This window comes from Lycium ferocissimum, chromosome 12 (assembly GCF_029784015.1).
Source record: "Lycium ferocissimum isolate CSIRO_LF1 chromosome 12, AGI_CSIRO_Lferr_CH_V1, whole genome shotgun sequence".
Taxonomy (NCBI): Eukaryota; Viridiplantae; Streptophyta; class Magnoliopsida; order Solanales; family Solanaceae; genus Lycium; species Lycium ferocissimum.
Window position 1 is genome coordinate 20,463,634 of NC_081353.1, and position 21,111 is coordinate 20,484,744.

Below are 21,111 nucleotides of genomic sequence, written 5' to 3' on the forward strand. Positions count from 1 at the left end.
ATATATATATATATATATATGTGTGCACCCGTGTATATATATAGATATGTATATATATATATATATATATATACACACACACATATATATATATGTATATATATATATATATATATATATATATATATATATATATATATATATATATATATATATATATATATATGTGTGTGTGTGTGTGTGTGTGTGTGTGTGTGTGTGTAGTCTATCTTAAAGAACATTTGTTGCCAACAAATTCAAGTTAATCCATCTCCCTTACAAACAAAGCAAAAATCACCTTATTGAAACAACCAATTTCTTCTTCCTAAGTTCCTTTAGACATTCAGACAGGTTAAGTTTTCCCACCCCCTTTCTATTCCCAATCTTTGATAAAATGGTGAGATCAAGGAAGATCAATGCACCCTCATGACAGGAATGCCCCCTATGGTTCATAGGCTGTGCCATGACACCCCTCATTTGGAGGGTAAGTACTATGAATCAAGCTAAGCTTGACTTTTCCCTGTCCTCTCTTTGAGGTGTTTTTGAAAAGACCACCCTATGCCAAGTGGTTCATAAGCTGTTTAAGAGTACTTACAACATCCTTAAACAACAACATTAGACCAATTCCAGCTTATCACTTATTCATTATTTAACACAGACCCAAAGATTTAGTTGTTCCATCCCACAGTTCTAAACATGATGGGACTTTGAACACACCAACAGTATAGAGACAAACCTCATTAAACAAAGTACAACTTTATCTTCTCAATCCAGGTTACACCACAATACATAGTAAGCTCTAAATGTAACAGTTCAAATTCAAAGCAAGAATTCCCACCAATCTTATATTAACTAAAATGTCATCTTTCTAGATTCAAACTATGACTAGGGAAACAACACAAACAGGTCAAGCATAACATATATCATACAGGTTTTTATTGAACGTATTCATTCTTAAACAACACAAAGCAAACAAGTTTGAACTCTAAAATATGAATCCAGGTCCTAATAAATGACCTATTCGCAGAACTTTAATCAATACTGCAGTTTTTAATCCCTGTAATTATGGCAGAGAATGTGATAGACCCTCACACTTTATTTTAAGTTGGTTTTAATAGCATAAAATCTCAAGGATCCCCAGGCATGGTATACTTCTCCTAACCAAGCATAAGGCTTATGTGATTCCCACAGCCATGGGAGGGAGGTTTAGGGGAAAACTGTCACGACCCAACCCCGTAGGCCGTGACTAGTGCCCGAGCTGGGCACCCAAACACGTTCATCAAACACGTATCACATACAGATAGCTTACGCGTATACAAATATCAGACGCTGTCTTAAATTATCACAAACTGTCTCAAACACATCTTAAACACAACCATATATATATATCAGAAGCCGGCAAGGCTATCAAATGGCGCAACGGCCCAAAACATATGCAAATGCAAGCCGACAAGGTGCCGCCACGGCGAACGGGATCGCCCGTAACATATAACATACAAACACACTCGTACAGTAAAGGGGCATAACCCACATATACGTCTACGTACCTCTAAACAGACCAACAATCATATGGCGGGACAGTGGCCCCGCCGCATACCTCGAACAAACAAATACAAATGCAACGGACGAATATATACCAAAATGTAGGCTCCGGAAAAAGCGAGCACTCCAACAATGAGAAGGTGTCCTAGATTAGTGATCACCGAATCGTGTGTCCGTACTGCGGGATGAAACGCAGGCCCCCGAAGATTGGGGTCGGTCACATTTAAATATGTACCGAGTATGCAAAGAAGGTACAAAGAAATGTAATCGAGTCATAATCGAAACAGAAGTACAGAAAGTAGGCATAATAATCGAAATACCAAAGTGCTTGCGTCTGACATACAAATCATACATATGAGGTACAGAAGACAAATATAATGATCATCATATACATACCGTAACACATCATAACCGATCATATGAGATGCTATTAATCGATGGGGGATTGGTCTAAACCAATGTGGATTGCCTAAACCAACAGGAATGTTGCCTCACTACTGGGTTTGCCCCCACCATTGGGTTTGCCCCACCATTGGGTTTGCCCCACCACCGGCTCTGATTCCAACTGATCATATTCCAGAATTCATACATATAACATATAACGTAGCATATATACACAGTACCCGACCGAAAGGGGCTCGGCGTACCGGACACATCATAACACCATAATACATACACGGTTCCCGGCCAAAAAAGGGGCTCGGCGAACCGGACACATCATTTATAAGCCCAAACAGTAGTCAAATCAGATTTTCTTCCGAATTTCACTCGGGAACATATCGAATCGAACTCCAGGAATCATAGTTACGTATCGGAATCATAAGTATGCAAATCCACATTTCAGACTCAACAAATAAGTGTACAGTCATACTCGGGGGGTCGGAAAGGTAGTCATATTAAGTTCTTTTCAAAAACCATCAGAACTATACAGAAGAAAGTCGCGGGACCCACGGACGAGCGTCAACCCAATCCGGGCCCGCCTATGAAAATTAAAGTCATTATACGTCATGAAATCATTTGCGAAGATATCACGACATCCGAGCCCTTTCTTGAAAGTTACGGTCGTTCGTAGTTACAGAATCGTTTAGGAGCAAAACTCTTTTGAAAACAAAACTTTTTATGCAACTTTTGAAATTTCGTCATACAAAAGACATAAAGACCATAATTCGACTACATTAAGATTACAAATATCAAGAAACAAATAAGAATCGTTTACGAGCTTATCAAAGCAATCCGGTTCTGTCTAGGAAAGTTACAGACATTTGTAGGCATAAGACCTTTCTAACAAACCGTATACATAGCATTTCAAATCCAATCGTATCGAAGACATACGGTCTATAGCTTGACCATATTAAGGATGTCAATATCAAGAAGCAAATATGAATCATAAACATGCTCGGATTTTTAAGAATAGAATTACCCCCAAGGCTCATAACGTATCACAACTTACTTGCGTCTAGGACATGCCAAAAGGAAAGAAGGATAAGCTACATACCTCGTCCGCTCTCCAAGTCACTCCAAACTCAACCTCGGGCTCTCCAAAATCTACACAATATCATTAAATACTAACGTTACTATAGACATTTTGGAGTTCATTTCCAAACGAACACTAAATTCCACAGAAATTTGGGTAGCATTTCCCCTGTAAATGCACAACCCCGAGAATTCAACTCGGCCAAATTCATCAACAACAACACCAACAACCAGACTAGAAACATCAATAATCAATTTGAAATGCATTCTAACATTAAATACTCTTTCTACCTAATCCAACAACATTCATTATATTCACTTCAACGGCTTACATTCAAGCCAACATCAACGCTTATTCATCCCAATACTAACCCGAACCCATACCAACAATATTCAAAGACATTTTAAACAATTCATACAATGTTTCAAACATCCCAAATTATACTCCAACTTACCCGAAAACAGTCCCCAAACCCGAGAACACATCCATAACACATCCCTCACTTCCAATTCATGATTTGCACTAACAATGTCATTCTCATAATTATACAAATTGCATCAAATACACACAATCCTCCAAATCAGCCCATACAATTACAACATCAATCTTGAGTCATTAACTCTCATTTCCAACATAGAATTCATAACGACAACAACTAAAGCACCAAGCGATATTAATTCATTCTTTGCCACACATGAGAGGCTACATTCGGCCAACATACCCACATACACATATTGATGATTCTCATTCATTTCTTCACACTACAACAATTAAACATGCTACATAGAACTTAACTCATCACTTAAACACAACACACACATCACACGGCTAACACACCATGCACACGGCTCACTTCCAACATACCATATTTCATGATTTTTATCCATTTTAGCATATTACAACATGCATACACCATTCATAACACATAAAACAAGATTAAATCTTACCTTTTCCCTTCAACTTCACAACTAGGCTAGGGTTTGCAAGAATGAAAACGGATGGTTGGATGACCCAAACAACACTTTCACGTTACTTAGGGACCTCCAATTAGTGGATTTGCACCAAGGAAATATTTTTGGGATGGCTCAAATTGATCTTGAATTTTGGGGAGCTTTGGCCGAATGGCCTTCTCTTTTGCTCTCAAAGTTCTTGATTTTTTTTTCTAAGTATAGAATAGAGAAAGATGACTTAGTGATCATTTTTTATGCTTACATGTGTATTGCACAAGTGTCCATGGCCCACACATGGGTTGGACCAATTAAATTTGGCCACAAAAATGTGTGGGACCATTTCAAGGCCACACGGCCACAAGGCCAAAATTGCATGATTTTCAACTTTCAACAATTCCACTTTTGGTCCCAAATTTTCTAATTGTTCCATGCCAACAAATTCAAGAGCAATTTTAGGTCTTATAACGAAATCGAAGGTCAAAAGTCTCGACTTTGTATCCCGAAATGGTTTTGTCTCTAACCTATCATAGTCAATCCGGATTGTCCCAATGTACGAAAATGCGGGATATAACAAAAACGGGAACCTCAAGGTCCTGAAAGAGAAATAGGGTAGGGTGAGGTCATCACCTCCCCTATCCCTTCCATGAGTCTTGCTTTCAATAAAAAGGGAACAAAGGCCCTACTGGTCATTACCTCCAGTTCATGCCTAAGCTCACCCTTTACTCTTCTAAGTTAACCTCAACCCTTTACCTCATCCTCATGCCCAGTGACAACCACCAAGACCTTGTGGTTAAAGTTAGTTTGACACTGCCTTTAAATCAAATTCCATCTAAACACCTAGTTGACCACACAAGTTAACAATTTCAATCAATTCAACCTAGGGTCTTAACTATGAAAGTTATTTTGAATTTCTTTTAGAAATTACCTCTTTGAAAAGATTTGAACATCTTAATCATTATAAACTTAAGATAGTCTGAACACTAATCTTTAGACTCATATAATTCTCTTTCATTGGTTGATTAATCATTTTTTAACAGTCAAAGAGCATATTAGGATTCAATTACTATTTCAGTGTCCTTGGACCCCTTTAAAGACTCAAGCATGGATCATGTATAGAAAGGGGGGAAGGGCCTGGTGACATAAAAATCAAGATTAGGTTCTGCTTAAATGAACAATCCTGACACACCATTATCCTAGTTGTATCTAGGTGTCCTAATTCATTTTAAATGGTCTTACAAACTTAATGAACCTACACTGGCCTCTAATGGACCACTTGGGAACATATTACCAAATAAATAAACCTTAATCCCCCTTCATTTTTAGGACTTCTATGTCATATTCTACAGTGCTATTTGCTTTATACCTACCCTCAGTATATATGTCACTACTAGTCAAGGTCATTTTTAGGCCAATACAAGCATACTTAAACAAACTTAGGTATACTTAGGCTTATTCTAATGCAATTAAACCTCATTCAATCCTATTCTAGTACCTTGACCCTGTATAAGACTCATTTAAGCACTTAGATTTCTTAAGCTTTATTTTAGTCCAATCATGATCCTTTATTTATCCTAATCATTGGCTTATACCACTAACCGTGCAATAAACAAAGTATGTAGACTTAGGAAAGCAGATTGAAGATTCCAAGATAACATAGTCTCATCAAGAAAGCTAGCAACTACATTAAATTACTCAAGATGGATCATCACAGTACTTTTAGCAATCTCTTACATTCAAACAAGATTGACATTAGTCTAGAAGGTAACTAAAGTTATTGTTATTGATCACACAATCATATTTTATCATATTTAAAGAATGAGCAGCCAAGTAGGAACTTTAGCACTTAATAAAGCAAACAGCAGTCTGTACATCTCTATCAATGGAGCAACATTAATAAAAATTGTCTAAGCACACACATTCAGTCCATATTAACAACCACTATTAAGGTTAAGGATGTCCTTTGTGAAGATAAGAAAGTAATCTCTATTTCAAACATCTAATAAATCTTAAGCATCATTTAGAACAAAGACATTACCACTAATTAAACCCAAGACAATCTAGCAGTAAACTAACATCAAAATAGACCATTACCACATAACAAAGCTACTGAAAAATAACAAAAATAAGCAATAAGGTTAAAATGTTACCTTTTAAAGGTGCAGCCGTGGACAAGATTGAACTTGAAAGCTTTTTTGTGCTTCCAAAACCCACACTCAGCCACACCAGACTCAAAACAAGCAAGAAAAATGAATTTTTAGAACTAAGAAAGACCTCAACTTAAGACAAAGTTTTAAAAATTTATACTGAGAGGCCTGAGTTCGAAATTTCTAGCCTCTTTAGGTTTTTTTCATATTTTTTCGACCTCCTTTTCATGGTGAGGGTGGGGTTCTATCTATAGAACCCCAAATCGTTCAAAACCCTCAAAAATACCGATGTAGGACAAACAATTTCTCCCAGAAATTAACCTTGTAAAACAAATCTATGGCTCAAACAATTTAAACATCAAATGAATGGCCAGATCTGAGCCTCATTGGACTCTATCCAAACCATTCCCCCCCCCCCCCAACCAATGAAAGTCGAGCAAAATGAACATAGTACAATGAATAAGACAACAATAATCGACTTTTAATTGAATAATTCTAAAAATAAAAGCAAAAGAAAGTCTATTACATTTTGGAAAGATCTGGGTAAAACAAATCTCGGAATTAATTTGTTTCGTGCAAATGATGCTGCAAAAGCTGTGTATTTCAAGCTTATTTTGCAAATTTACCATATTTACGACGAGAGAGAAAGTGGAAACAGCGGTGGCTCTAGGGTTTGCAAGAAAGAGGGAAGAGAGAGAAGGGACGGGGGTGTAGGGGTTGTTTGATATGGATAATGAAAAAAGGGGTATGCCCCTTTAGCTATACATGTATATGTATACCTAGTGTATACATGTGTATAGATAGAGTAAAATAGGTAACTTAATAAACGGACAAAAACTAAAATATTGGTTATTCGTCATCATATTTTAATTATAAACCAATTATGACATAATTAACCTGTTAAATAATTTTAAAAGCGGCCAACTGTATAAATGGGCTCAATTTTGCGAATATGGCCCCAATTTATTTTAATCTAATTGATTATTTCAATTGTGGCCATATTTGGCCTAATTAGCAAATTTTAAAATTAAATTGAATTAATGACCTTAATTAATTTGAGCCAATGAATTTGGTTATTTCAATTAAGGCCATTAAGAGGCTAATTTTACAAAAATGACCCCAATTTCCTTAAACCATGAATTGGTTAAATTAATTGTGGCCGTAACAAAATAATTAAATAATTAAAAATTAATTTCAATAATGACCACTTAATTGATTTATTAAAACATTTATAGACAATTATAAATAATTTTGAAAAATTATGCACTTATACAAAAATTAAAGATTAAGGGATGAAATGGTTAGTTATTTTAATTACTCAAACTCCTTGAATTGAAGGTATTCGCTAATTTGATTTTTGACAATTTAAACAATTAAAATAAATGATCATTATTTTTTAAACAAAAATGCCCTTTCTTCCTTTATTAAGTCAACAAATATCTCATAAATAGATGTCATAAACGGTTCCAGCTAATTTCTAAATAACTTGGATGTCATAAAAATCTTTTTACCAATTTAAAGGAGTAAAATATTGAATTGTACAATTTATATAAAATTGTCTAAACCCTTTAAGGTGCACAACACATTTTATATATTATCCAAGGACTCTGAGTGATTAAAATAAAATTATGAGAGGTTGAATAGCCGTGAAATTACGGCACATTCGAAACCGATTCCTTAGGCTTTTGTGACTTTTCAAGCATTTTTGGTTTTACTTTTAGTATGTTTTTGTCATTTTGTAGCAAGAGATATTCGGAAAGCATAACGGAGCAAAATGAAGCAAAATAGGTCAAGGACACACTTTGCACAACATGCGAGCCGCATGTCATGTCTGCCGATCCACAATTCCACCGCATAGCATGACAGGCCACTGAAGAAGAGAGATGAAAGGATGCTAAAATGCGAGCTCAATATGCGAACCACATGTATGACATGCGAAGCCGCAAGTCTACCACATATCATGACAGGCCACTGAAGAATAGAGAATGAAAGGTTGCGCAATTTACGAGATTAACATGCGACTCACATGTTAAACTTGTGAGACAACGGTGTTAACGCAAACCTTGTCCGAAATCTGGGAAGGCTGAAGTCAAGAGCATAACATGCGGCTGCTGAGCATGCTTCGCGTCTCGCATGTTTGTCTTGCGACACAACATGCGAGACGCATGTTGCGTCTGCAGGGTTATTTTTGTCTAAAGTTTATGCACATTTTTGGTGGATATAAATACTCTCCTAGGGTTCTGAAAAAGACATTCTCTGCACTTTTTATTATCTTTTTGTGGAGGAAACATTTATTATTGGTTGTTGGAGCTTTAAAGGGGAATCTTCCACTTTATTTTGTTGTCTTCTTCCATCAAAACTTTGTAAGCATTATGACTACATTATTTACCTTTGTCTTTTACTTAATGGAAATGTGTAGCTAAACCCATTAGCTAAGGTTGTTGGACCAAATGTGTTAGTTATGTGATTGGGTTTCATATTTATACCTCATTTATATGTTAATGATGCATTCTATCAACTCTTCATGCTTTAATGTCTCTTGATGGTTGCAAACATTATTTGTGCCTAAGTACTTTCACTTTGCTTGAGAAAGAAAGTGGAAGTTAGGAAAAGAGATAGATAGCAAGGATTTGGGTCATTAAACCCATCTAATAGCTTGAGCTAGAGATAGGAAAGCTAACTTGTAGCATAATGGGTGTTTACATTCTCCATATTCTAAGGCTTGAGAAAGCTTAGTAATGATATTTATCAATTTGGTTGAAAGACTTTTGATAAAATTACGTAATCCATCGTTAATCGCATCTAGACATTTAAAGAGGTTGAATTGATACCCACTTGCATTACTTTCCATTGGAACCGCAACCTTAGTCCCTTTTACCAATAGTTTACATCTTATAACAACTCTTAGTCATTAATGAACAAACATCAAACCAATTACTATTATATTCCCCTCTCCCTTGAAATATAGACTAATAGTCGAGCGTTACACTTAACAAGTATATTTCTTCATTGTATTCTCTGTGGGATTTGACCCCAACCTATTTGGGTTCTATATTTGACAACAACTTCTTACTCCTAATATTAAAGGTGTAATTTAGGCGTATCAAAATTTGGCGCCATTGCCCCTGAATATGGTCTAGAAATTTACCAATTAGTGTAAAACTCTACTTTTAGTCTCTATTTCTCTTCTTATTTTGTTTGTTGTTGTTGTTGTGTTGGCTCAGGTGCAATGGGTGATAATACGGATGAAGATGAAATGATTTTGGAACCGGGTGATGCAGCCGCTATTCGCCCACCTCCAGTGCAAGGAAACGGGAGTTTCCTTGTTAACAATACTATGTTGCACCTGCTCAACACCAAGGGCTTATTTGGGGGTCTACCAACGGATGACCCGAATAGGCACTTAAAGAATTTTCTTGGGGTGTGCACCACTAATGTGCATCCAAATGTCTCCGCCGAGACGGTTAAGTTGAGGCTCTTCCCGTTCTCTCTCACGGGTGAAGCCACCGCATGGTTGGATGATCTTCCAGCCGGTTCTATTACTACTTGGGCGGAGTTGACTCAAGCATTCCTCAAGAAATTCTTCCCTCCTTCCCGGATGTTACAACTCCGTGACAAAATCAACAACTTTCGTCAACTTCCAACCGAGGCTTTACACGAGGCTTGGACTCGTTTCAAAAAGAAAGTAAAGAGTTGTCCAAAGCATGGGTTGCCCGATAGTGTTCTTCTCCAAACATTCTACCGATCACTTGATACGGTCAACAAGTCGGTAGCAAATAATATTGCGGGTGGGTCTGTGATGGAAAACTCTTATGCGGTGATGAGTGCTCTCCTAGATAAATTGACAGAGACCAATGAAGCTTGGCACACTAGGGAGACGGAAGTGGATGGAGGAGGTCCTTCCAAGATTGTCTTGTCTAGGGAGACAATAAAGAAGGAAGAAGAGAGAGATGAGACCATGGCAAAATTGGTTACCCAAATGGATCTCCTCACGAAACATGTGTTGGGTGGAGGCTCCAAGCGAGTAAATGTGGTAGGATCTTGTGAAGGGGATTCTATGGATGAGCATTGCTTCCAAGTGTGTGAGGAGGAAGCCAATTTTATCAACAATCAAGTGGGGGGTTCCCGTCCGAACTACCAAGGTCCTAATCAAGGATCTTGGCGGCAAGGTCAAGGGAATCAAGGTTGGAACAAGGATAGCGAAAATCAAGGGTGGAGCAAAGATAGTGGAAATTCTCATTGGTGGGACAACAATCAAAGTGGTTACAACAACAATCAAGGTGGTTATAACAACAATCAAGGTGGTTATAACAACAATCAAGGGAGTTATAACAACAATTACAACAACCACCGGAGCTCAAATCCTTATGTCCCACCAAAGGGAAACCAAATTATTTCGAGTCAACCATCCATTAGCGACCTACTAGTTCTAAAATGGAAGATATGCTATCAAGAGTGTTGAAAAAGATGGAGTCAACCGATTCCTTTTGCAAAGAAACAAGGGATGAAATGAAAAGCTTGGGGAAAATTGTAGGTTCTCATTCAACGTCCATCAAGCAATTAGAGTCGCAACTTGGACAAATCTCGGCCACTCTCAACCAAAGACAAAAGGGCACACTCCCTAGTGACACGGTTGCAAATCCAAAGAATGATGGTGACCATAAGTGCCATGCAATCACTACTAGGAGTGGCAAGACAATTGGGGGAGAGACGTTAATGTAAAATAATGTGGTGGTCGATGATGAGAAAATAGTTGAAGAACCCATCGTTGTTGAGGAAGAAGTGACTCCAAAGAAGAAGCGGGCTAGTATTGAAAAGCCCATAATTATTGAAGATGGTCCGGAAATTGATGTAGCTTCAAAAGGCGAGGAAGCGGTAGAGGAGATGCCAAGGGCTTTACCGCCCGTTCTAAAGCCTCCTCCTCCATTTCCTCAACGATTGGCAAAGAAAGCGGATGATGAAAAATTTCTCAAGTTTATCGAGAGATTGAAAGGGCTTTCAATTAACATTCCCTTGGTGGAAGCACTTGAACAAATGCCCGGTTATGCCAAATTCATGAAAGATCTTGTAACCAAGAGGAGACATGCTAGTTTTGAAACGGTGGGAGTTACACATCATTGTAGCTCTATTGTGACGAAGGCCTTGGTTCAAAAGAAGGAAGATCCGGGAGCTTTCACCATTCCTTGCACAATTGGGATGTATAAATTTGCCAAAGCACTATGTGATCTTGGAGCAAGCATTAACTTGATGTCGCTCGCTATTTTTAACAAGTTAGGTTTGGGCACTCCCCGACCCACAACAATGAGATTGCTAATGGCGGATAGAACCGTGAAGAAACCGGTTGGTATCCTCTATGATGTGCTTGTGAGAGTTGATCGATTCATTTTTCCGGCCGACTTTGTGATCTTGGATTGTGAAGTTGATTTCGAGGTGCCCATAATCTTGGGAAGACCTTTCTTAACCACGGGGCGTGCTCTTGTAGATGTGGAGAGGGGTGATCTAAAATTTAGAATGAATGATGAAGAGGTCACTTTTCATATTTGCAAGTCAATGAAACAACCAACGGATATGAGTGTTGTGTCGGTTATTGATACAATTGATGAAGCCATGGAGACAACCGTTGAGCATAAACATGTGGGTGATATGTTGGCGGCGGTGATAATGAACTATGAGGGGGAAAATGAAGAAGAGTTCGAGGAGACAGTTAATGCATTGATTGGGTTGGGGTCATATCACTACAATCCAAAGAAGCTTGATCTTGATTTAGAAAATCGAGCAACTCCTCCCGCAAAGCCCTCCATTATTGAGCCTCCTACTTTGGAACTCAAACCTCTTCCTTCACACTTGAGGTATGAATTTCTTGGTCCTAACAACACATTGCCCGTGATTATTTCGCCCGGTTAACGAATGAGCAAAGAGAAAGGTTGTTAGTAATCTTGAGAAGATACAAAAAAGCTATTGGTTGGTGTATTGCGGATATCCAAGCGATTATGCTCGATATTTATATTCATAAAATTCAACTTGATGAAGAGTGTGAGCCAAGCGTTGAACATCAAAGGAGGTTGAATCCTCCCATGCAAGAGGTTGTGAAGGTCAAAATCATCAAGTGGTTAGATGTCGGTGTTGTGTATCCGATATCGGATAGCTCTTGGGTTAGTCCGGTTCAATGTGTGCCCAAAAAGGGTGGAATCACTGTTGTTGCAAATGCTAAAAATGAATTGATTCCCACTCGTACGGTCACCGGATGGCGGGTTTGCATGGATTATCGAAAGTTGAACAAATGGACCAAAAAGGACCACTTCCCAATGCCATTCATGGATCAAATGCTTGATAGGCTTGCGGGAAGGGATTATTATTGCTTTCTTGATGGCTATTCCGAGTACAACCAAATCACCATTGCTCCCGAGGATCAAGAGAAGACCACTTTCACTTGTCCTTATGGGACCTTTGCTTTCAAGAGAATGCCCTTTGGGCTATGTAATGCACCCACAACTTTTCAACGTTGCATGATGTCTATCTTCTCCGACATGGTTGAGGAGTCCATTGAAATCTTCATGGACGACTTTTCTATAGTAGGGGATTCCTTTGATGAATGCTTAGAGAATCTTGCCGAAGTATTGAAAAGATGTGAAGAGACGAACTTGGTTCTAAGCTGGGAGAAGTGTCACTTCATGGTTAGAGAAGGCATTGTCTTGGGACACAAGATTTCGGAAAAGGGGCTTGAGGTTGATCAAGCTAAAATTGAGGTTATTGTCAAGCTTTCTCCCCCAATCTCCATCAAAGGTGTTCGTAGCTTTCTTGGGCATGTCGGGTTTTGTAGAAGATTCATCAAGAATTTCTCCAAAATAGCCAACCCTCTATGCAAATTGTTGGAGAAAGAGTCGAAGTTTGTATTTGATGATGCTTGTTTGAAGGCATTTGAGGGCTTGAAAGAGAGACTCACATCGGCTCCTATCATCATTGCTCCAGATTGGTCCCAACCTTTTGAGTTGATGTGTGATGCAAGTGGATTTTCCATGGGGGCTGTTCTTGGCCAAAAGCGTGATAAGATCTTCCACCCAATTTACTATGCAAGCAAGACTCTAAACGGTGCCCAAATGAACTACACTGTCACCGAGCAAGAGTTGCTTGCTATTGTGTTTGCTTTCGAGAAGTTCCGGGCTTACTTGTTGGGAACCCATGTGATTGTTCACACCGACCATGTGGCTTTACGTTACCTCATGACAAAGAAAGATGTAAAACCAAGGTTGATACGTTGGGTCCTTTTCTTGCAAGAGTTTGACTTCGAAGTCAAAGATAGAAAGGGTTGTGAAAATCAAGTGGCGGACCATTTGTCTCGTCTTGAAGAGGGTGGGTGTCCATTGGATGGCCTAGAAGTCAATGAGTCATTCCCGGATGAGCAAGTTATGGCGGGGTCATATGATATGATTCCATGGTATGCCGACTTTGCAAATTATCATGCTAGTGACATCATGCCGGAGGATTTGAACTTCCACCAAAAGAAAAAGTTTTTGAGTGACATCCGAAAATTCTATTGGGATGAGCCATATCTATTCCGGGTTTGCGCCGACAACATCATAAGGAGGTGCATACCCGAAGTAGAAATGATGCCCATCATCGAAGCATGTCACTCATCACCGGTTGGTGGACACCATAGTAGCTCAAGAACGGCGGCTAAGGTTCTTCAAAGTGGCTTTTATTGGCCAACAATCTATCAAGATGCACATGATTTTATGAAAGCTTGTGATCAATGTCAAAGGCATGGGGGCATCTCAAGGAGGCATGAGCTACCGATGACACCGATTCTTGAGGTTGAATTGTTCGATGTATGGGGCATTGATTTTATGGGTCCATTTGTGAGTTCCTACAATAACAAGTACATTCTTGTGGCGGTGGACTACGTGTCTAAATGGGTGGAAGCCTTGCGCTCCCTAATAATGAAGGAAGAAGTGTCACCGCATTCTTGAAGAGGCATATTTTCTCAAGGTTTGGAACTCCAAGGGCAATCATTAGTGATGGGGGCTCTCATTTTTGCAACCGGTTATTCAAGACTCTTCTTGAGAAGTATGGAGTCAAGCATAAAGTTGCCACCCCGTATCATCCCCAAACAAGTGGACAAGTTGAAGTTTCAAATAGGGAGATCAAGAGCATACTCTCCAAAACAGTGAATGCTAATCGGACCGATTGGTCAAAGAAATTGGATGATGCTCTATGGGCTTACCGAACGGCTTACAAGACACCAATTGGCATGTCTCCTTATCAATTGGTGTTTGGCAAAGCTTGTCATCTTCCGGTGGAACTTGAACATAAGGCGTTGTGGGCCTTGAAAAAGTTGAATCTAGATTGGGGTGATGCCTCAAACTTGAGGATGGAACAACTTAATGAGCTTGATGAATTTCGATTTAGAGCTTATGTTAGCTCTTCACTCTACAAGGCCCGCATGAAGCACTTCCATGATAAGAAGATCTTGCAAAGAGAATTTAGCCCTGGGGATCGCGTATTGTTGTTCAACTCAAGGCTCCAGTTGTTTTCCGAAAAATTAAAATCCAAATGGTCCGGTCCCTTTGAAGTAACACAAGTGTTCCCACATGGAGCAATTGAAATTGCGTGTCCAAATGGAGATCGTATCAAAGTGAATGGGCAGCGGGTCAAGCAATATTTGGGCCTCCCAAATGAGTTGGAGACAAAGAGTATTGAGGAGATCTACCTCAATGAACCATGAAAGAAAAGTAACAACGTCGTGCCGCGATGAAAAATCAAGCGCTTCTTGGGAGGCAACCCAAGTTGTTATTTTGTTGTTTTGTTTTGTGTGTGTGTTTTTATTTTCATGATGTTTTGATGCTTGTTTCAGTGTTTGGGAGTAAACTGGAGTTGCATAAGGAATGACAAAGAGAATATGCCCAAGTGTTGGGAGGATGAAAAGAGTCAAGGATTCAAAAACAACTCGGGCACACTATGCGGTTGAACTGCAATCACGCAAACACGGTATGCGTGACGCATCCTAAGCCGCAAAGTGTGCCACTAGGTAAGTGAGGCGCGGGTCAACTGACCCGACCCGACCCGCGATGTTTCTTTTAAAAAGCTGAAGAAAACGGCTATCCGATCATTTAAAAAAAAAAAGGGCACCAAGCCATTCCATCTTCTTTCTCTTCCAATTACTCATTTCTCATCTATTCCACACTGTAAATCTTCCTGATTGGGTGTTCCCAAAGATTGTAAAGTGCACAAGGCCTTAATCTCTTCATCATCTGTGACATTCAGGTATGTACTCTCTTACTTTTATGGTAGATGGCAAGAAAGAGATTTATGCTCTAAACTCCCTAGTAATTAGTGATAACTACTAAGGAAGCCTAGATAATAATGTGTAATCACAAATTGAAAGTTTTAAAAAAAAATGATGAGAAAATGGAAAATCGTCGTCCATTGGGGCCAAGAATGGGTGTTTTGCTCTAGTATTTGCTTGATAGGAATTGTGGGGAAGTCTGAGTACCTATTGTGTCAAGTTTTTACTTGTGTTGTTGTCGCCTACTACATGCTCGATGAAATTGCCCCAATGACCATTTTGCTTAGGAAATAGTCGAAATGTTCAACATTGTTCTTTCAGCTTGAATTCGTGGCTTCTCCCAATGATAGACGGTGTGACGACCCTCTTAAGGGAACAAGTCCTATGTATGGGTGTGTGGAGGATTGGATACTGTGAGTTTGAGGGGATAGCAGTGGTTGTCCCACTTTGCGTCACAACATGTGACTCGCATGTCCAATATGCTGAGTCACAGTTGTTCCATGAAAGTGTGACAGGAGCTTCATAAAAATGAGACATTGTTATCACACATTGTGACACAATATGTGACTCGCATGTCATACATGTGGAGTCATAGTTTTCCCGCAAAGTGTGGCAACAGTGCATGTAAGCTTTTCATCTCATTATCACCTTTTGCGACATTACATGCGAGACGCAAGTCATGCTATGCGTCACGCATGTTGTGCTCGCAGATGGTGTCAACAACATCAATGCATTGCTTGGTTTTACATCCGCTGTTTTGGTTTTGTATTTTGCAATTCAGAATATCATAAAGATAGTTTGAACTTGTGGTTGGAGGATAGCGAGAACCACCCGATCAAAGGACACCCCCTGCTACGGATAAGCAGGCAGCCGGTTCGCAAAAGTGAAAGGCTCCAATGACCGATGTCCCTCAGTTTGAAGAGGGGGGTTCTACAGCTCAGGTTGCCGCACGGGCATCTCAACCTACTAGAGTAACAACGGGGGTGCCGGAAAGTGATATGATGCCGTGAGGAGGCAAAGAAGGCTGAGCATGAGCTCCGATTTATTGTTGCGGGCTCCAAAGCACTGTACTACTCGTGGTGCAAGGTTAAGGAGGATGGTAACCTCACACGGGGCTTCCATGAGGAGAAACAGGTGAGCCGCAATAGGCTACGGGAGTCATATCTCGAATTAGTACAAAAGTTGAAAGCCCAACGGTGGGAGTCTTTCCTGAACCCTCCAGGAGAGTATTGCCAAACATTAGTCCGAGAATTCTATGCCAATTATGGGGCCTTGTTAAACAGCAAACAAGGGCATTTTCAACCCAAAAGATCAATTGACCACATTAATTGGGTGCCAGTGAAGGGTGTTGAGGTGGATTGTTCCGCTGAGGAAATAAATTTGTACATATGTGGGAGCCGGGAAAATGAATTGAGGGGGCAATGGCCACCTGCTTATTCTGAGTACACTCGACGAAAGGAAGTTTCAACTGAATAGCATGAGTGGACAGCGTCAGTTATTTCTACTGGGACACCAAACTGGATAGATCCGATAGTTGTCATCCATAAGAGTACCCTCAGCCTCCAAGCTAAGTTGTGCTTGTCCATCGTGTCCTCCCTCTGCCATCTAAGAATAATGATTGAGAAGGCGATCCGATTTCTCATGTCGGGGTATCCGGTAAATTTGGGGAGATTATCCAACGGGGAGATAAAGGAAAGGGCCAACATAAAAATACATCATTGCCCTTTCCTTGTGATCAATTCCACTTTGTCGAAAAGTTGGGGTTCCCCAGTTAGAAAGGATTGATATACCTTTAATAGCGGATCAAACAATTGACATCACCGACTTGAACTTGGGGGTCAAAAGGAGAAAGGAGGTTGAGCAACCGCAGGGGATCGGTCGAGCTAGACCCACACATTATTGCACTCGCAGTCGAGCACGACTATTCTCGCTGCCCACTATCCGAGCTTTCGGCGCCGCGGCGGCTACGGACACAGCCCCTTCCACCTTCCGGGGCCACCTCCTCGGCTTGGCATCGGGTCCAATATCCCAAGGGAGGGTATGCGACTGATCCGACTCGCGGATGCCAAAGTGAACAAGCTGGTGACTGAGCTGCCTGCGTTTATCAAGGATGCTATTGAGTTGGCATTGGCACCACAGATTGCAGCACTTGAAGAAGTGAAGAGGGAACAGAATAAAATAAATGATCGGTTGAAGTCACTTGAACTCCGATTGGAGCGAGTCGAAGGTGGTAGTATGGGGAACCTGCCCTCCATTCGATCTGATTTGACACAGGCCCGTGCAAAGAGTCAGGAGTTTGACCCATCCCACATTGGCCCTATCTTACCATCGGCGGCAGAGTTTTTCGCCAAAAAGCCCGCTGAGCCACAGGATGACCTTGCTTCTGCAGAAGCTGAAGAGGAGGAAGAAGAAGAAAATGAGGGTGAGCATAAAGGTGATAATGATGATGAGAATAGAAGATTGGATAGAGCTCGCAAGGAGGCCTTGGCGGCCGAAGTTGCTAGAGATGATATAGACATCATGGTGGGGGTTCAGAGATCGATAGAGGAGCAGCTTGGGACCTTAGGAAAGGGTGGTGATCATACACAGTCTAGTGGTACTGGTACGTCAGACCCTCTTCAGGAGACATTGAGTGGGTCGCCTGACCTCACACCACCATTGGAGACGATCCCTGCTATCCAGACTCCTCCTCACCGACAATGCATCGTCCCAGGACGCTTAAGGCATCCCAGGAAGCTTCTCACCTCCTTATTTTGTGTATTAGATACATATGAGGACATTGCATATATTTTTTTTGGGTGTGGGGTAGCTCATGCTTTTGTCGTTATGGGGGTTTTGAAAATCAGGATTGTTTAAGGTATTGCAAAGCAACTTGACTTGTATAGTAATGGTTTGATCAGTTTTACAACATATGTATGTTCATTTGGTGTGATAATATACTCCTAAAAAATGAGTTCGTGTTTTCATTGTGCATAAGTATTTAAAGGATAATAGCATAGCTGACATGATTCACTTGGTGACATATTGTTTGCTGACAAGTATCTCTTCGCCTTGGCCCAGTTGAGAAGTAATTAGAAAATAGTGTAGTAATCCATGTGCCATATGTGTGAGGTGTTTTCATTCTAGTCTTGTACATAATTGTGATCTAGAACTTGCCCGGAAAGTGTCTCAAGGCGAAATCCTAAACTACACCTTGTTTGAAAGAGGATATTAGGCTTTCCTTGGATCGTCACTAAACCTTAAATTGCCTACCCATTGCATGTTCTTCCCTAGTCAACCTTTGAACCTTAACTCCTTTTCTTTCGGTAACAACCATATCACAAGCCCTACCCTTTTGTTCACATTGACTCGTCATTTGACACCAAATCTCTCTAAGTGATTCGGAAACGCAAACGTTGGCCAAAATGCCTAAGTTGGGGGTGGCGGTTGGAAATTGGTAAAGTGGAAGTGATTAAGAGGTAAAAGGTATATAATGTGTGTGTGTGTATATATAAAAAATAAATAAAAACTTTGTAAGTAATAGTTTTCCTTTTTTGTAAATATTGGTTATTACTAATGGGTGGCATGAAAAGATAGAAAAATAAGCAAATTTTGTGAAGGAAGCATTTTGGTATTGCTTAGGGAGGTCTCAAGTCACTCTTATCCAAAATCAATCCTACCTTGACCTTGAGCCTTCATTACTACCACAAGTCCTAATTGATTTTGAATGAGGTGTGTTTACATTAGTGGAGAAATACTTAAAGGGCAAGCTATGGCATCGTATTTGTGTACTTGTACATATTCTTGGAGTGTGAGTTGTTCTCTTCTCTTTCGTCTATTGTCCCATTCCTTGTTGTGAATATGTGTGTTTTGGGACTTTCTTTGGTCTTTTGTGAGGGCATGTGGATTACAAAGCTTGATGAAAGAATTGCTTCTTGACTTAGCATTCGAGGCCATTTCCTTAAAGCGAATAAGATTGCATCACCGAGTGAAACATTTGGTTAATGCTCAACTTCTGAGAGAATGTGCACTGTTTTGCAAAAAGAAGAATGAGGGGTAATCATATCTTGAATGCATGCTTGTAACTGATCACTATCACCATCGTAGCCAGTGTTATCTTTGAAATACTTGAACACCTATTATGTGTGTCAGTTTTGTCTTAGTTGCTTGAGGACAAGCAAAAGTTTAAGTTGGGGTGTTGATGAGCCGTGAAATTACGGCACATTCGATACTGATTCCTTAGGCTTTTGTGACTCTTCAAGCACTTTTGGTTTTACTTTTAGTATGTTTGTGTCATTTTGTAGGAAAAGATATTCGGAAAGCATAACGGAGCAAAATAGTCCAAGGACACACTTTGCACAACATAGGCCGCATGTCACATCCACCTTCCACCACATAGCATGACAGGCCACTGAAGAAGAGAGATGAAAGGATGCTAAAATATGAGCTCAATATGCGAACTGCATGTATGACATGCGAAGCCGCAAGTCTACCACACATCATGACAGACCACTGAAGAATAGAGAATGAAAGGTTGCGCAATTTGCGAGATTAATATACGACTCGCATGTTAAACTTGCGAGACAACAGTGTTAATGCAAACCTTATCCGAAATCTGGGAAGCCTGAAGTCAAGAGCACAACATGCGGCTGCTGAGCATGCTTCACGGCTTGCATGTTTGTCTTGCAACATAACATGCGAGACGCATGTTGCGTCTGCAGGGTTATTTTTGTCTAAAGTTTATGCACATTTTTGGTGGATATAAATACTCTCCTAAAGTTCTGAAAAAGACATTCTCTGCACTTTTTATTGTCTTTTTGTGAAGGAAACATTTATTATTGGTGGTTGGAGCTTTAAAGAGGAATCTTCCACTTTATTTTGTTGTCTTCTTCCATAAAACTTTGTAAGCATTATGACTACATTATTTACCTTTGTCTTTTACTTAATGGAAATGAGTAGCTAAACCCATTAGCTAAGGTTGTGGGACCAAATGTGTTAGTTATGTGATTGGGTTTCATATTTATACCTCATTTATATGTTAATGATGCATTCTATCAACTCTTCATGCTTTAATGTCTCTTGATGGTTGCAAACATTATTTGTGCCTAAGTACTTTCACTTTGCTTGAGAAAGAAAGTGAAAGTTAGGAAAAGAGTTAGATAGCAAGGATTTGGGTCATTATACCCATCTAATAGCTTGAGCTAGAGATAAGAAAGCTAACTTGTAGCATAATGGGTGTTTACATTATCCACATTCTAAGGTTTGAGAGAGTTTAGTAATGATATTTATCAATTTGGTTGAAAGACTTTTGATAAAATTACGTAATCCATTGTTAATCGCATCTAGACATTTAAAGAGGTTGAATTGATACTCGCTTGCATTACTTTCCATTGGAACCGCAACCTTAGACCTTTTTACCAATAGTTTACCTCTTATAACAACACCCCTTAGTCATTACTGAACAAACATCAAACCAATTACTATTATATTCCCCCTCTCTCCTGAAATATAGACTAACAGTCGAGCGTTACACTCAACAAATATATTTCTTCACTGTATTCTCTGTGGGATTCGACCCTAACCTAGTTGGGTTCTGTATTTGACAACAACTGCTTACTCCTAATATTAAAGGTGTAATTTGGGCATATCAGAGGTCAAAAATCAGGTGTCAACAGGGGTCGGATACATACAAATACAATCTCAAAAAGCTTGATCTTGATCTAGAAAACCGTGAGAAGCCTCCCTCAAGGCCCTCTATCA

The 21,111-nt window shown here is 39.8% G+C and overlaps 1 protein-coding gene across 1 annotated transcript; it reads left to right on the forward strand.

Annotated features, from left to right (window-relative positions):
- The first annotated feature begins 9,318 nt into the window (after positions 1-9,318).
- Positions 9,319-15,054, forward strand: LOC132039103 (uncharacterized). Its single transcript, XM_059429645.1, is given in 7 exon segments — positions 9,319-10,369; positions 10,843-11,979; positions 11,982-12,784; positions 12,899-13,609; positions 13,907-14,009; positions 14,012-14,606; positions 14,970-15,054. Coding segments are annotated over 7 exon segments (4,485 nt in total).
- Positions 15,055-21,111: the final 6,057 nt, after the last annotated feature.